Source organism: Manacus vitellinus, unplaced genomic scaffold (assembly GCF_001715985.3).
Source record: "Manacus vitellinus isolate BGI_N305 unplaced genomic scaffold, ASM171598v3 scaffold_4_pilon, whole genome shotgun sequence".
NCBI lineage: Eukaryota > Metazoa > Chordata > Aves > Passeriformes > Pipridae > Manacus > Manacus vitellinus.
This window is the reverse complement of record NW_021940604.1, coordinates 41,390,543-41,408,775: the sequence shown is the minus strand read 5'-3', so window position 1 is coordinate 41,408,775 and position 18,233 is coordinate 41,390,543. Positions and strand designations below refer to the sequence as shown.

The following is an 18,233-nucleotide window of genomic DNA, read 5'->3' as shown; positions in this document are numbered from 1 at the left end:
CTTATGTTAAAAATATTTTAGAATATTTTTTTATTTTTTTTTTTATAAAAGGGAGTGTTCAACTTGTACCAATTTTAGAACTGTTGCCTTTTTTTGCTAGGTCTTCTATGACTGGACTGTTAGACATAATGCAACAAACAGTTAAAGTTTAACTAATTTTGTAAAAGATTCAATGAAAAAGTGAAGTAAACAATCAGATCCTCAATGGTAGCAAATGATTGGACACACTCAGGAAGACTGCTATCAGAAAAATATCTAAATATACCAATAATCTCAAAAACACAGAAGAATTACTAGAGTTACTAAAAATATATTTAACATTTCATGAATATCAGAGAAATAATGATGCTATGGATGAGCTATAACCATAAGGAGAACTGGGAAGAACCCCTAATGATTCTTCATGTCATTCACTTCTTCCAGATACTGCTTTTTCAGGAGTCAGTTAAGTGGCAGGTCCTGGGGATGCAGCTGTATAACCTCTGCCTCTCCAGCATCTCTGACTTTAAATGACCTCAGCCCTCATCCTGGATGAAGAGTCAACACTGATACCTCATGGATGTGACTGCCCACAGAAGTTTCAGTATTAAGACTTTGAAAAAGAGCTAACATCATGTGAACGTATTGACCTCTATTTCCCTAAAATATTGATTCCACTAAGTACTGCCAAAAGCAGTTCTGCACTCTTTTGCTATATGAATACTCAAAGTATCTTCTATGTTAGTTTGCTGAACAAACTTTCTACAACTGATTAGATGGACTTATTTAGAAAGAATGGTATTCTAGTACAAGTTAGGATGTCAGGTATAAGAAAAATATATGACTTACAAATTGTATAAGTGAATTGTGACTTGAAGCAAGAAATTGATAATTGGAATTTTAAACTAGGCATCAGGCAATTTTTTTGGCAAGTGGAGCAGCATGTAAAAAATGCTACACTTTCTTACCAAGCAACTTTGAAATCAAACAAAAAAAATCATTACAATGTTTATATTGAGCATGATTGTGCAGTGGCAGCATGAAGAACTGAATGATTCTGTAAGCATTTCCCATCTGTAATCTTGATTATTCCCTTTATTTTTTGAGTCACAGCATGAACATTTTTGTAAGGCCTCTTCCTGGAGTAAAAACTTTCATGTATAAGTGTCTACTTCATAATAAGGGTTGCCAGAAAGGTTTGAAAGAAAGTACAGTCTTATTTCATGGTACAGTAAACTTTAATAACAACACCACCTTCCAAAAAAGGAAGAATTTGATTTACAATTTTTCTGTGTGTGAGTTTACTCTTAATCAGAAGCACTGCTCCTTTGATTCAGTGCATCAAGTGTAAGGAAAATTGATTTTAGGTTGAATCCATCAATCCAAGCATCTCAACTGATAGGATTTTCTGCTTCAAAATCAGTCTACTTTAGCAACCATGCTAATCATCCACTAATCCCACTGAAAAGAAAAATATTTATGTATTCAGTTAGGTGTAGTACGGATAATACATCACTGAGGAACAAACAGGGATGGGAAAGAAGCTGTGTAGTAGATGTAATGTTTTGTAAAAGACAAAAATTATGCATCCAGCCTAGAACTGTTTAAGAGCAGAAAAAGAGAGACAGTCTAGTCTCTCACAGGAGGGGCACATTATACAAATAAGTTTGCGGGCTATGGCCTCCTTCCAGCCTTGTATACTTCACCTTAAACCTGAGATGACTAGACAATAGTACCACCACCTTTATCTTATCTCAAGTTCCTGTCAGGAGGCTTAACTCACAGTCCAACTCCCTGAAATCCAGGAGGCATGTTCAGCTGGGGACTGGGCTTTGGTGATCTTCATGTTTAATCCGTAAACCATTTCAGTCTCTTACAACCTCTCATCCATCCACAGACAGAGCTCCTGGCCCTGCAACTGGTCATTGACAGAGAGGGTAAACACTGCCTCTTCATCTGCTGTGTCTATCCTTCCTAAAGAGCCTGTATCCTTCCATTCCAACACTCCAGTCATAGGATTTATTCCACTATGTCTCTGTGATGTCAATAATACCATAGCCATGCAGGCATGCACACATCTCCAGCTCCTCTTGTATATTCCCCATACTGCATGTGTTTGCATAGAGGTATCTAAGCTGGGTTCCTAACGAAGTTGACTTACTAGCTGGAATCCCTTTGTGCTGCCCTTCAGGTGTTCTACTGCCTTCCTGTAATCCCTAAATACTGTTTAAATAATGAATTTTCATCCTTTATTTTGTAGATGGGTTAATTCTTCACAAAGACTGTATCCAACAAGTGTTCAAAAATATTAATAGAAAATGTTTGTAGTCTGAGATTTCATATGTGCACTTCTTACAGTCTTTCATGAATAAGATTTTGCTTTTTAAGTAAAACAGACAGATGTTTTCATATTCATTGTTGTGTTTGTGATTTCAGCAGGCAAAATACATAGACAAAATGAAATGTGACACTTGTTTTATCCACAATGGAAAGACTAATGAAGTATAGTCACAGCATTTGTAACTGAAAAACTTAAGAATTCAGTCTTAAAAATTAGCCAAAGTAATTAATAATAATAAAAAATCCCTTTCATATTTTGCATCCTGAACGTCTACTGTGAAATTCTCAGGTCTTAAAAAAGTTGTATGCATATATACATATACGTATAATACACACATACACACACTTCTATATATAATATTATCTATAAGTATTTATGTATATATTCAATGTATTTTCATGTCCATACACTATTATTTAGTGGCAGTGATGGTTGTGAGTTTCCATGTTTCACACATCAATAACTTTCAAGTTATTTGTACCTTAGAGTTGAAATAGCTTGTATACATTTTAAAATCTCTTGCATAAAAACACATATAACTCTTATGGGGACATAATAATTATAAAACACTTCTTTTTCTTATCCATTTGAAGTAAATATTTCTGTCTAAATAAAAGTTTGATCACTGTACTCTTACATTGCTAACTTGACATTATAGAACAAGGTTTAATGCAATGCAATGCTTACATGACCTAAGAGAGTTAAAAAACTGCAACTGAAAAAGTACTATCAACTCATGTTTTGCTTGCTATTTCCCACAATAAAGAAAGTGGTGGGGGGGAATCAATAATTAATCATACTATACAAATATCACATATTTAAATTTAAAGCTGCCAGAAGTTTCCCAGATGTCTGATGGAGACAATGTCAGCAAGCTCCATGATGGACCCACTGCTGGCCAAGGCCGAGGTCATCAGGAACAGTGGTAGCACCTCTGGGATAACAAAGTTAAGATGGGGTAAAAAAACCCAACTGAGAAGTTGCAGCCATGCAACAACATAAGAATATGTGACAGAAACAACTCTTTAGACACCAAAGTTAGAGGAGAAGGAGAGAGTGGAGGTGCTGCAGGGCAGAGATTCTCCTACAGCCCATGGAGGTCCATGGACAGGCAAAGATCCCCCTGCAGTCCATGGAGGACCCCATGACAAAGCAGGTGGATGCCCAAAGGAGGTTGTGACCTCGTGGGAAGCCTGGACTAGATGAGGCTTCCAGCAGGATCTGTGGCCCCAAGGAGACAGGAGCCCATGCTGGAGCAGGTTACCTGGCAGGACTTGTGACCCTGGGGGGAAACCCATGCTGGAGTAGTTTGTCAAGATCTGCAGCCCAAGTGAAGGACTCACATTGGAGAACTGTCTCCTGTGGGAGTGATCCCAAACTGGAGCAGGGGAAGAGTGTGAGGAGTCCTCCCCCAGAGGAAGAAGGAGTGGTAGAAACAATGTCTGATAAACTGACTGCACCCAGCTTCCAGCCAGGGTCAATCTACCACAGCAAACCTTACGACAACTACAGTATAACTTGCCCACAATTTTTTTTCTGAAATTTTAAAAATAACTTTTGCTAGTAGAAAAAATTGAAACAAAGTCATGATACCTCCACGGTAGGAAGAAAATTAACTTTTGCAAATATTTATAAATTCAGAATTGCTCAAAGGTTATGAGATGAATACCACTGACAGAGTTCTTTGATTTCTAAGACTCTCTGTTCCGCAGTTTGGAAGCCAGGACTTCTGGTACACAATTTATATTCTGGAAACAAATTCTGCTGACACCATCTGAATAGCAATTGTAGCATATGCTTAAAGCATAACTGCTCAGTCCTCTCTTTTCAAGTAAAATAAATTACTACTTAGTTGTATTCTTATGAAAAACTCTATTTCTTTCTTGAATACCACAGAACATTTCTCAAATAAATATCATGTGACTTCTTACCTGGCAAACAGCTACAGTAAAATTCACCAATCAAATCATGGCAATGGCCTCCGTTTTTGCAGGGCTTGAGGGAACATTCATCAATATCTGTGGAACAGTTTTTGTCTGCCAGAAAAGAAAATTAAACATTAAAACTATAAATCATGCTGAGAAAGCAGAAAAGCTACTTCACAGTGCAAGTGACAACTGCATAATTTAAATTTTCCAGATTGGAAACACTATTTTACTTCTGCTTGACGGGTCTAAAAGTAGAGATATTCATAGATCATAGCTGATAGTTAACAAATTAAATATTTTAAAGGAATAAGTATGAACAGCATTTGCAAATACATTCCTTGTGTATTCTAGCATTGCCTCTCAACACCATAATTACTAGGGCTACATGCCACATTTAAAAAACTGTTTAAGAGATTTAATAACCTCAGTAACAATAGTAAGAAAAAATATTTCTCAAGGTTGCTTCCATGTTTAGATGAATGAAACCATTTCTCAAATCCAAAATGAAAATCACAATTCACTCAGCTGTTTCTTCATATTTCTGCTTTAAAAGAGATTTAATAAAGCTGTAATTCAAATTAATTCAAATATGAAACAACAAAAATATAGGAGAATATAAAGAAGACAGAGAGGGATATTTAGAAGACAATGTAATAGGTGGCTTATAAAAACAATTAACTCATTGGATTTACAAAAAAAAAAAAAAAAATCCAGTCCCTCATCTCTCTTGTGCATTAATTTAGAGCTTGTGGGTTTTTCTATTGTTTCGGTTTGGTTTTGTTTTTAATATTTTAAATAAATAAAAGAAATAGTAGAATCCTTAAGTACACAGGACTTGAACTGATAGGGTATTTAACTGCAAATCCATAATTTTTGAAAGGAATCATTAATCAGAAATTCAAGGATATTTGAATGTGCTACTGTCAATTTTTTTCATGCAATGGCGGAAAAGGTGACTATAAACAGAGATTTTCTGGGATCTGATTCAAAGTAAAAGGGAGAAGTACTTTCTCTGACTACGAAGAAAGAAATATGAAGAACTTGGGTGAGAGCTATCCATGAAAAGGGAGAGGAGAGGAGGGTGATTTTGAAAGAAGTCTACTTACAATTTAGTTCCACTAAATTTTTTTTCAACAATCTGGATGGTAGACAACAAAGTAAGCTTACAGATGGCATGACAAAAAGATTAGAAGTCTTTATAAATAGATTGTGTTTGAAATAATAAATGTAATCCAATCAGAATAAGTAGAAGATACTATATCACAAGTTAAGTAGGAACAAACCCCAGAATTTTGTTTCAAATTGCATAGTATGCTGGCATATATAAAAAGGAACATATCCAGTTAGAATCATAAAGTAATCCTTCCATTCTTATGTAGTTGGAGTAAAACTGCATTTGGAGTGTTTTGCATTGTGCAGTGACTTGCATTCAAGAAAAATGTGGACTAAGTGATGGTCCATATGAGCATGACAGGCATGACAAAGAGTTTAAAGGCATGACTTCTTAGGATGAACAAAATGAATGAGGCTGTAAAGCCTAAATAAGGAAAATTTAAATAGAAATTTGATGACAATCATAAAATAAGAAAGTACTTTTGCAAAAGTCATCTGTTCTCTGTGTTAGCAGCAGACAGGATAAGAAGTAATGCATTTAAACTGCAGTGAAAGATTAGATGATAAGGACCTCCTCTTAATGGTTAGTATAATATCACATTGGAAAGGTTGCCTGAGGAAAATAAGGAATATGTTGGACTTCTTTGAGAAGATACATAGGTGGGTAACAACATAGTATATTATATGTTTTCTACTGGATAAGCATGGAACAGACTAAAGCTAGTGTTGTGATTATATCATTTACAGGGCATACACACTGTTTATAACACCGAAGAATGTCCAGAGAATTATGTTTGTGTAATGAGTTGGATTATCTGGAAACTTGCTTTGCCTTATGGTAGAGTAAAGATCTAAGTTACTTGGTGTGTAAGAACTGAGCTCTGACTTTGGAACGTAGTGCTTCTATCCAAACCTGTGTCTCCACTCTACTTCTCCATCAAAACACGTTTCTGCTTTAGTCATATGAATAGAATAGTCATAGATGTGAATCCAGGCATGCAGTAGGCAAGAGAAACAGAGGATAAAAGTACTAACTCTAGCAGGCAGAGACAAAAACGTTCTTCGTGCACACCATAAATACACATGGTTAAAATTACATAAGGATAAATGGGAAGTCCTACTCTTACAAAGAAAACAGTACAGCTTTTGGCACATTCAATCTGAATTCACCCCTCAAGTCCCTCTCATGAAAAAAACATAATGAGACAGATGACCCATTTCATACTTCCCGTAGTCTCTTGTCCTGTAGGTAAATGTGAAAACCCCTTCCTCTATTAGTTGAACACCGACTTTTAAATAGGCTCTTCATTTCCACTCTCACTTCCTTTCCTTATCTCCCTTCCACAGGAGAGGAAGCCTATGCATCAACTGAAATCTTGTGATAACTTTTGTTTAGCTGAACAGTACATTTTTTAATGTACTGTAGGTCACTTCTGGTCACTTGCAGTTGCCAGATAAAAGCACAGAAGAAAATGTGCAGGTTATAGCTACTGAACTGCAGCTGAACTGTATGTGAGAAAGCAAAAAAAGTAATCTGAAAAGGACTGCTGAAGATCTCAGCATATGAGCCTCATTGCAGTGCTGTGAGAAAAAAATAATTCTCAGATGTATTTAAATAAAACAAAAAAGGAATATTGATGTGTAAAGTACCTCTGCATAAAACATTGATTACAATGTTCCATATTTAAAAAAAAAGTGGGAAGCATGCAGGAAAAGCTACACAATTTATTCAACAACTGAAGAAAGCATGCTGTAGGCGAAGGCTTAAAGAGCTCCATCTGTTTCATTTAGAAGAAACAAAAACAAGAAGTGACTTGATTACAGCGTGTAAATATCTTTACAAAGAGAAAATACTTGGGTAGCAAGAGGATTTTTCATTTCATGTAGAAAAGGTAATGAGATGCAATAGCTCGAAGTTGAAGACAAAAATTTAAATAAAATATTTAATATAAGCTTCTAAATCTGATGGTGATCAGTACTAGAATAAAATACCAGTGAAATTCTTGTTACTTCTCATGCATGCAAATAAGGATTGAATGCTTTTGGATTCATTGTGTGCTTTAATCAAAACTAAGTAATTAGGTTCAGTACAAGGTGGTTAATGGTCAACATTAACTGCTTTCTGGTATGCAGACATAATGTAAAGCACCCATGGATTGTCAGAAGACTTGCAGAATAAATATGCTCATCCTGTAGCCCTCTATGTGTCTTTCCGGGGAAAACATCAAGAGAATTCTGTGAGCCAGATATGATCCTGTGACAGGCACCCTGAGGCAGCTGGGCTCTGTAGAATCGTCATCATGTGATATGTGTATGTCCTGTTCTTAGAGGTTCATAAGGTTACCTGTATAACTGGGTGTAAGTTGCGGCTCTACTGCTACCAGAGCAAATAACCTATTCAATTCCACTTTTTGCCTGGCTATAAAAGTGACAAGGGAAAAAAAATTCTTCTTATAAAAGTTGTATAAACATCTTCAAAAACATCACTCTGGATTTAACACATTTTCCCTCCTGCCTCAAGACTCCTCAGATCTGAGCAAGTAGATTGATCTGGTTGATTTACCATTTAGGTGAAGAGAGTCAAGCAGTGGTGTAATGTCCCCACTATCACCACCGCAGCCCTGAAGCCCAGATTCTAGCATTGCCATTGCTAGAATCAAGCCACTACTTAGGTGTCAAGGTAACAGTAGAGGCCTCAGGACTTGTCTAGTGGCCAGTTGGATCTTAGATCCACAGAATCATAGAATGATTTGGGTTGGAAATGACCTTACCGAACATCTAGTTCCAACCCCCCTGCCATGGGTAGGGAAACCTTCCACTAGACCAGGTTGCTCAAGACCCCATCCAACCCGATCTTGAACACTGCCAGGGATGGGGCATCCACAGCTTCTCTGGGCAACCTGTTCCACTGCCTCTAATGCCTCCAGTTATCCTTATAGTAAAGAATTTCTTTGATAGTAAAGAATTTCTTCTGTATCTTGCTTCATTCATTTTAGTCTTCCTTAATTTTATGAATTGTGTTGTTATGCTTATTCTTAATAAGACATAGACAGGAAAAAACCAGTATTTGTACTGTATAGAATGAACTAATTATGACCCTAGAGTAAGGCTGCTGTATGAAGGAGTATAAGGCAGAGAGTAGAGGCCTTGAAAGTGTGTTTGTAAGAAGGTACAAGGCTATTAATTGTTCACATATGGCCAGTAATTGGTAGCGAAGCAAAGGTAGGACCTAGGAAAAACAGTTTTAGGGATAAAAAAATGGGCAAACAACAAATGACTAACATATGTAAAATACCCCAAATATAAAGAAAAATCAGTAGTTCTAGGGAGTTGCAGAACTGAGAAAGATAAATGTATGGAAAAAGAGAGAAAAAACAAACATGACAAAGAGGAAGGCCGAAGAGTGAAGAACAAAAAAAAGTCAACAGGTTACTAAAGAGGACACCAAATAAGGCTCCTATTTAGTGTGGTCATACTAAAACTGATAGCATCATATCTTTTATAGAATGGTTCTGTCAAAGTAAAGGATGCCCAAAGATGATTGTTTCACTGGCTAAAAACAAAACCCAATATATATTGGGAAATATAATTTAGTATCAAAACCTCAGATATAATGCCAGTTGGTATTGCAAAAGCAGTGTTGAACAACAGACTTTATAACATCAATGGTTTGGTAGTTTTTTTGTTCAGAAGAGGAATTGTGTACTATAAAGAAAACCCGCTATTCTTTCATAAGATGCCACTTCCATTTCTCAAATTCGTTAACAGAATATCTTGGAGGGACAGAAAATGTGCACTGGTGAAGTAACCTGGAGGCATATTTTCTTATGTCAGAGTTTATTCAATGATTGCTCATGTCATAACAGAAAATTTAGTCCTAAGGTACTTGAGGCAGTTATAATAGAAATCTTGATTAAAATTATGTCCTGATATCCGTATGTTACTTTTACAGGTGCACTCATATGTAAAAAAGAAAAAACTACACTCATTGTGCTAGCATATTACTGTTCATTGCTGGATGTCATCCATGACCTTAACATAGAAAAACTATGGAGTTAAGGAAAAATATGGTTGATTTCTCACAGTAACCCAGAAAGACTAAGAATTTCACCCCTGTTTTCCAGAGTCTTCTGTGTGTGTTTTAATCACTGTATGAGCTTTTCTAGACATGACTGTTTTTCTTTTTTTTTTTATTTGATGAAATCCTCCTAGCAACTGACAAAATTTTTAAAATTGAAAATCAAACCTATTCGTATAAAATGATTATATTACAATTTATCTAAAATTAATTAAACACATAGTCACATCCAGAAAAATATTAATGGATGTTCTACGTACATTATATTATGCATGACAGTTGGCATCGTTATTGAAAAAAACAACCATTATATCTAAAATAAAGGGGATAAACTAAAATACAAAAATAATCTAATAACATTTTCAGTAGAGAAAAGATAAAGTAAATTCCATGCAAGATAATTAAAGTTGTGATTAAAGAATTAACTTATCTTTTGTCAGATGGTTCCAACTCTTATTATTCACCTTCAGATTTAAACCAATCACGCTTAGTATTTGAAGGCAGAAAATTATTGAAGAAAAGTGCCATTTAATTTCTCACAGAAAAAAAAAGAAACTGCTTATATTTTAAGTGCCTGGAAAAAACAATTGATTTGTTTTTCTTTCATGCAATTCAATAACTGTTATGTATTATTTTATCAGTTTCTTTATGCAATGTAATTCACAGCATGACAGTACTTAAACAGACTTTTCTGCACTCTACTGATCTTTTTTTTTCCCTTTCAAGTGTTGAATTCCTTCCAAGCAAAGCAGGTACTCTTACACATGAGATGACAATAAATAGTCTCTAATAACCCAGAAGTGCATAGTGAATACATTTATTTCCATGTATGCATAAATACTGTTTATTTTCCAGCAAGTTAAGTTTGCACACCCAGCTGGAGGAAGCCTGCCCTTGGCAGTGTTTGTGGCAACCGGCAGCCCATCTGCAGTGTTCCAGATGAGCAGGGGAAAGGCAAACAGCCCTTCATTCTTGTGCCACCATGGTCCACTATGACTCAGAGTTCAGCTGGCCAGGAGCCAGGGAAACATCCCTCTCTCTTCAGTCTTCAGTTTCCAGGTTTTGGTTTGGCTTGAAAAACCTTACTGCCTTGACTGCAGATCAGACACAGGCATGCTGTTTAAATGAATTTCCTCATTAGGGGACATTGGAGAAAAGAAGACCTGACTTTTGGGCTGCTTCTCTATGAGCCGTAAGGGCCAACTGATGTGGAACAGTAATCTGATAAATGAGATGCGAACAAGACTGAGTTCCTATGACTGACTAAAGATGAGTGAGCAATAATTGATCACAGACTCACATAAAAATAGAAACATTTAGGTTGGAATAGACTTCCAGGATGATCAAGTCCATCTTTTGACCAATCACCACCATGTCAATAAGTGCCGTGTCCAGTTGTTTCTTGAACTCCTCCAGGGACGGTGATCCACCACCTCACTGGCAGCCTGTTCTAATGCTTGACAACCCTTGGCATGAAGAAATTTTTCCTGATGCCCAACCTGAACCTGCCTGGTGCATCTTAAGGCTGTGTACTTTCATCCTGTCACTAGTTGCCTGGGAGAAGAGGCCAACCCCCACCTTGCTACAACCTTCCTTTGGGTAGAGGTAGATTTCTCAGCCTAGTTTTTATCTTTGATTGCTGAGAACAGGACTAGATATGATTAGTACGGAATGGAGAATGGACCAAGTCAATAATTTTAAACTGTGCAGTTGTCCTGATATTAACTAAAAATGTATGTGTCAGGCAGAAGCTGCCTAAAATAGAATAGCTTTTGCAGGCTTACTGAAAACAAAGATCCTTTTCTATAGGAAAAGAATGGACAGGAAAAGATTTTCAAAAGCACAAAGAAAGGTATCGCTTTTTGTCTTATCATTGAATGAATTGAGCTGGAAGACACTGCACATCCTTTTATAATTTTGGTTTTTGAATGTTCAGTGTTGCACTGAGCACTTGTTTAGCCACAATAGCTACACAAAATTCCAAAAGCTCAATAGTATGAGACGTCTTAGATGAAACTACATAGATCTGATCTTCAGAAAGCAGATTAAAAGGCTTTCAAATTTATTTAATCTGTTGTATAAAGCCTAAAGACTTATTTAAGTCAACATGTGACTGATGGTAGAATCTGACTGTTGATTCATACTGTTTCATTATAATAATAAACAGGTAAACCTAAAGCAAGGATGATTTTGCACATAGATAATTCATATGGACAATGATATAAGTGAAGAAGTCAGATTAAGAATCTCATGCATAAAAACTACAACAAACTTCAGTGCTAAGTGCTAGGGTAAAAATCACTTTGGAAGCACACTATTGAAATCTGTTTAACTAATAATCTCTTCTAAAATTTAAAATGGACAAAGGCTTTACAATGAGCAAAATATAATCACATCATTTATTTAAGATCAAAAAACCATGTCTTCTCATCCCAGAACGGTGATTTACAAAATTCTTTCATCCCAGTGTCTTTCATAACCAGAGAAAATCCACTCAAATAAAACGGTCAGTAACCAACACCTCATAAAATTGCCTTCTCCTTCTGTATCATTGATGAATTCAATACCATCCCACCTGATTGATGCTTTGCTTCAAGGTATCTTACTACTTCAGGGACTAGAGGTTTGTCCTATTGTTTAATATTAAATATTAATAGGACAAAAATATTAAAATTTCTTACTTCACCTGTCTTCAGGTTTGGTTAGTGCCCAGAATCAACTAATCTGGATATGCTGAGCAAGTCTTTTTCTAATTTTTGAGGCTAGTCAGGTTTACAGACCTGGACTGTCTTTACCTATCTCAACTGCCAGAGGTTCTCAAAACCCCTCTAATTAGCAAAACTGAACAAAGCGTTGTGAGGGAGGAGGTTGCAGTGCTGCCATCTCTCCATTTGTCTAGTAGCTCTTTACTGTGGGATAATTACTGTGATCCTGCATATGCAGATTCCCACGAGAGGGCACTTGAGAGCAAGCTTTGATTGAAGAGAGAAAGTATTTTCCTTGTTTTTCTCAGGAGCTGCTTTTCTCTGTCTGCCTATCTTGCAAAGAGTAAAGGAAATGCCATGCAGCAGGTTGCAAAGGCTTCCAGTACTCCAGTGCTCACTCTTCTAACAACAAAAAAATGCTCTTGGAAGCAGAAGCTGCAAGAAGACTCCCTGGTCCTCTCAGGACTCTCTCAGCTGTTTTGGGTGTTCCTGCTCTGCCGGTTTTCCTTCAGCAGAAGAGTTTCTTGCTCCACCCAGCCCTTCTCCCTGCCACACACACAGCATTGCCTCTTTGCCAGCTCTGTTCCCAGGGAAGGACCAAGCTCCGCTACCTGTGGCGCACCACAGCCAAGGCCATTCAAACAGGCAGTTGTCTTCCTCCTGTCCAAAGCTGCCCTTCCAGCAGAGCTTTAGTGCACAAGGCATGTGACACCAAATAGGATTGATGCTGCCAGGCACAGAGCTAGTAAACAGCAAAAGAAACAACCAGCTAGACCAATTTATGCCCAACCAGTTCAGATGATAAAGGTTAACTTTATTTGGAAATGAGTTTTAACATGCTAGGAAAGCAAAAATGTGTTTAAAAGAAATAGAGAAGTAAAAATCAGTCGTATACATTTGCTTGACGTTTTCAAATTTCGTTTCCTTGATCAAGCCTCATCAGAAGAATATAAGGTGTGATTGACAGGGCATTAGCAAATCTGTTGGTGAACTTTCTAACTTGTTCCTCCATGTAATCAGAGCTAACTGTTCTAATGAGCTAACTGTGCTGTTAATGGCACTTCTCTACATTGCTTAAATATTAAGAGGATAAACAAACAGTTCCTATATGTACACTGTGTTTCCTTTTACCCTTAACAAGCTGAGTATATCTGCTACTATGACAATAGCCTCTTGCACCATTTATACCATTCTTGGACCACTGTTTGCTTTTCTTAGAAGGTAGGAGCTCAAATATGCAGTATTTTGCATTGAAGAATCTTTCTAGGGACACTGAAGCAGATCCTAGAAGACTTGGAGAGAGCAGACCTAATGAGATCCACAATGACTGACTGCAAATTAATTATACGAACAGCATGAGCACAGATGAAAATATTCAGTGTAATCAGGAGGGTTCTTGTTCCTACTTCTAATTCCAGTCAGCAGAGTGTTAGATTTGCTTTCTTGTGGGAACTGTCCTATCTCACAAACAAAAAAAAAAGCTAATATGAAGTGAGATCAACAGCATATTTTTGATGAGAAGTCTCTCACATAGGAAAGGTAGGAGAAAATAGAGCTGCTTCACAATGGTGCATTATGCAGTCATGTGACCCTCTATGACTTCGATATAAACCTAAGGTATCCCTTAAAGTCTACTTATAACTTACTGGTAACTGTTTTTAACCATTGATAGATCCTGAATCCCTTTTGTCTTGGAATTAACAGATATGTCATTGACTAACTCTTTGCATCAGTATGAATTTAGGATTAGAGTTTGTCCTAAGGAAAACATACTCTGTCCTAGGTTGTCTTGGTGACACACACACATTAGTTTATAGTTCTGGCTCTGTAATGTGGATTCTATCATATCCCAAAGTAGTGTAGCTGTATTTTCAAAGGCACAACTTTTCTTGCACATCCTTGTTCAAACTGACTGTTAGCAACTTACTACAGAAAAGCTAGACATTTTCCATTTTGATTCTAGCAGTATAGCACAAAGTTTTCAAAGCTCCTTCTTTTAAAATTATTGCATTAAAACTTCTTCTCTTGTATAAACAAATACTTTGCAATCACCTGTGTTATTTTCAAAATTGATATGAAATAGACATATACTATGCAAACTCATGACAGCAAAGACAGTTATCAAAGTAAAAAGGAGAATAAGATCTTGTAGGAAATAGGGCACATCTCAGTTTTGTAATGCTGAATAATATTAGAATATGTTTGCATGAATCAAGAAAACTCACAGATGTCTGTGGAAATTGCAACTATTATTACTTTCACAGATTCTAAATCTCTGTGTGACATCTTACATTCCTTATGTTCCATCTTCCTATTTTTAACCATTGACAAAATATGTATGAAGTGCTCCTAAACTGTCACTGGTGTTACTATCAACCTGAAATGCTCTACTTCTAACCTAATTTTGCCTCCTCATCCTTCACTGATTTTTTAACTTTTCTAAGTAATAGATCCCTTTCAATTTTTTTTCTTTCCTCTCCAAAGATTTTGAACTCTTGTACATATCTGTTTAACTTTTATTAGAACACCTACTAACCATGTATGATTTCTTAGACTGCCACTACTTGTCTTCCTGTTATCACTTATGATTAATGATGCTCCATTTGCCTCCCTGAAATCAGCAACCTAAAGTCAAGGTGTTCCAGCCTCCAACATAATTGTTAAAATGGCATATTTTTTGAGACAGTTTTATTGATTTCCCCATGATCCTGTGAGCTGCTTCTGGCAGAAAGTAAGGCCATGAAGACTATTCCTGATGCAAGAGATATTTTCTTAAACCTGTTAGACACACAAATAATTGTGCAACTTACAAGCTATTTATCATGAGGATCTGATGGCATCTTCCTTGAAGAGAACAAAGTGTCCTCCTACTAAAATTTTGTTCATTTTTTCATCTCAGTCAAGTATGTCTCATATAAGATCTTCTGAAGAAAAATAGCACCAGCTATAGCTACCTGCTCACCTATGTTTCATAGGCTGGGTGTTTTTGAACACTTTTTTTTCTAGGCAAAATACAGTTTTGCCTTCCATTAACTAATCAAATAGCAAACATACACTGTTTTCATTTATTACCATATCAGGAGGGAAATTAAAGTAGATTATCAATCACACAGAAAACTGAGTTGAGTTTTTATTCAGTAATGCTAAAACACTGAACAAAATGCAAAAGAAAATAATTAGTTTAGTTATTTAAGATCTTTCCGAGGTTAAAATAAATCTTACCAGTGAATCCTGGAGGACAAGCACATATGTAGTCTGCAACTAGATCTAAACAAGTTGAATTGCTTTTACAGAAGCCAAAAGCACACTCATCAAAGTTGATTTCACAGTTCAGACCTTCAAATCCTTGGTTTGAAAAAAAAGCAGAAAAGAGCTTTACATTATTCAGCTATATTTGTGCCTTATTTTTCTAAAGCATGTCTTTGGGTTCCTTGTTTTCAGTTTACTCTTGTAAAAAATAATTTGAAGTTTTATGGCAAGATCATTCTAAAAGCTTTTTCTGCTCTGTCATGAATTGAAAAATGCATTTGTCCATCAAATATACTTTAAAAAGAGATCATAAATTATTATAAATAAATAAATTATAAATTACAAATTATTAACAAATTTAGGATTTTGAACTTATTTTGAACTTGTATTTTAGCAGAGACTTAAGAATTTATGTATCTGCTGACATTTTGACAACATTGTAGATTAAGTGATGTTGGGATTTGGACATCTGTTCCCAAAATAAAAGTCAGCTCTTAAAATCTCTCTTAAAATCAGCTCTCAGTTATTTCTCTATTTTTTCTTTATTTATTTCACAGTATCACAGAATTATCAAGATGGAAGAGACCTTCTAGATCATCCAGTCCAACTACCAACCCAGCACCACCATAATCCCTCCTGAACAATATCTCCAAGTGCCACATCCAGATGCCTCTTGAATACTTCCTGAGATGGTGACTTCACCATCTCCCTGTGAAACTTATTCCAATGTCTAAGCACTCTTTCAGTGATATTTTTTTTCGAATATCTGATCCCAACCTACCCTAGTGCAACTTGAGGCTATTTCCTCTCGTCCTTTCACTTGAGATACTGCAGAAGAGGCCAAATCCCCCCTCACTGTAACCTCCTTTCAGGTAACTGTAGAGAGCAATGAGGTCCTCCCTGAGCCTCTTTTTCTCTAGACTAAACAACCCCATTTTCTTGTGTCATAGTGACTTTTAGCAACCTCAGAAGCCCAACAGCGTTTTTTTGTAGTGGATTGCTAGAGAATCTCCTCTCTAATATCTGACATTTTATGCTTTTGTAAATGTATTCTAATTCATGGTCATGCTACAAAATGACTATCATTAGTGCTGTCAAAGGCCATGGCTGCAGGAAGACCATGACTAATGCTAAGCTACTGACACCCTCAGTGCGAGGCATATTCTCATAATTTCTCAAACTGACCATGGAACCAATTTTCACTGTTCCTTAAGTCATAAAACTTTAGAATTACCCTTAATTCATTAATAATGTATAGAATAACAGCTCTTATTTGCATTTGGAGTTTAATCAGACTCATGTCTCACAGATAACAAGTAAGCCACGAAATTATCAATGTGGATGCCGAGATTTATTTTTATAAGCTGGCCAGGCAGTCTAAACAGCAGAATGATCTTTTCCAAGGTTAATTTTCAGCTACCTTCCAATGTCTGTTTTGGCTTCTAATTTAAGCCAATTAATTACAGAGGCTGTGTTTATTTGTGGCAATTTCATCTTTTGTGATGAGTTTCTGAAGTTATCACCACTGGAATGCTGATATTAATATACACATACCTGAAATATTGTAAGTTATGAAATCAGCTCCCATGATGATATACTTAGAAAATAGTACAATTCGAAGATTAAAATCAAAAAAGTTTAAAACATAGAAACAACATAACAGATTTGCTTTATTTTAAAATAAAAATACAATTAAAATAAATCTAAATCTACAAATATTCAGAAAACCCATTTTTGAAAGTATTTCAGAATGACACTGTAATTTTAAATGTTTTGAAACATTTTACTTTGACTACTTTTTTCTTGATATCATTCATTTGTTCATAGAGTTCTGATAACACTGAGCACTGTGTATTTTTAAAGAAACAGACTACTGGTGCTGAAAATCACATTATTTTTGTCTGTGAAAATTTTAATAGATTTTTGTACTGGATACTTATTAAAGTAATTACTATGACCATTGTCATTTGCTTGCTAGACTCGGAAAGCTGCCCATTAGTAACTCAGGTTGAAATAGTTTTTTTATAAGTTTATTGATTATACTTTCCATGGAATTCATGTACTTCTCATTTATCTTTTTTTCACTCCTTCAGACTGTGCTGCAGTCACAAAGTTCTGTCTGAAAAAAAGGTACCACTTCCAAGTATATCTGTCTCCGCTCTTAATGAGCATAGTTGTTTTGGTGGGCATATTGCCTCAGTAAGGAAAGACGTAAATGAGACTTTGGAAAAGAATTAATAACTTTCACAGAAAGGAAATTTTAACGATGGCTTTGAAGACTGTCAAAAAGTTGTTTTGCAAACTGCAGACAGTTTTGAAAATTGTCAAAGATAATAAAAATAAAATATTTTCAACAATTTACCTTCCGGGCAAAAACAATCATAGCTGTTGACATCATTCTGACAGACAGCACCATTCAAGCAGGGAGCAGAATCACACTCGTTCATTTCTGTTTCACAGTATCGACCTGAAAAACCTGCAAAGGAAGTAGGATAAGTTTTGATTTTCTTCATCATTATGTGTGCCATTAGCATAAAACCTATACTTCAAATGTTGTTCTGTATCTAAAACCAAGAGGTGTTATGATCCCTATTCCCCTGAAAAAGGAAACCTGAAGTTAGAGCTTCTGTGTTTTATTTACAAAGAGTTAAATTTTACTAATTTCTTATTCAATATTTTAAATATATGTCTTTATTGATGGAATAAAGCAATAAATGAAGCAGGACGAGCGACCAGAAAGAAAGCAGACATTCATAGCAGCATGCAAACTAGATAGAAATTTTCAAGTGTTTTCTTGTATTAGAGTCATTTTAGTACTTTTATGATAGAATCACAAAATG

General features: G+C 35.9%; 1 protein-coding gene across 1 annotated transcript in view; it reads right to left on the bottom strand.

The window, feature by feature from the left end:
- Window positions 1-18,233, bottom strand: part of EYS (eyes shut homolog) — a 766,416-nt gene that overhangs the window by 564,996 nt on the left and 183,187 nt on the right. Inside the window, 2 exon segments of the mRNA XM_018077885.2 lie at window positions 4,252-4,356; window positions 15,367-15,489. Of these exon segments, the coding sequence (XP_017933374.2) occupies window positions 4,252-4,356; window positions 15,367-15,489 (228 nt within the window).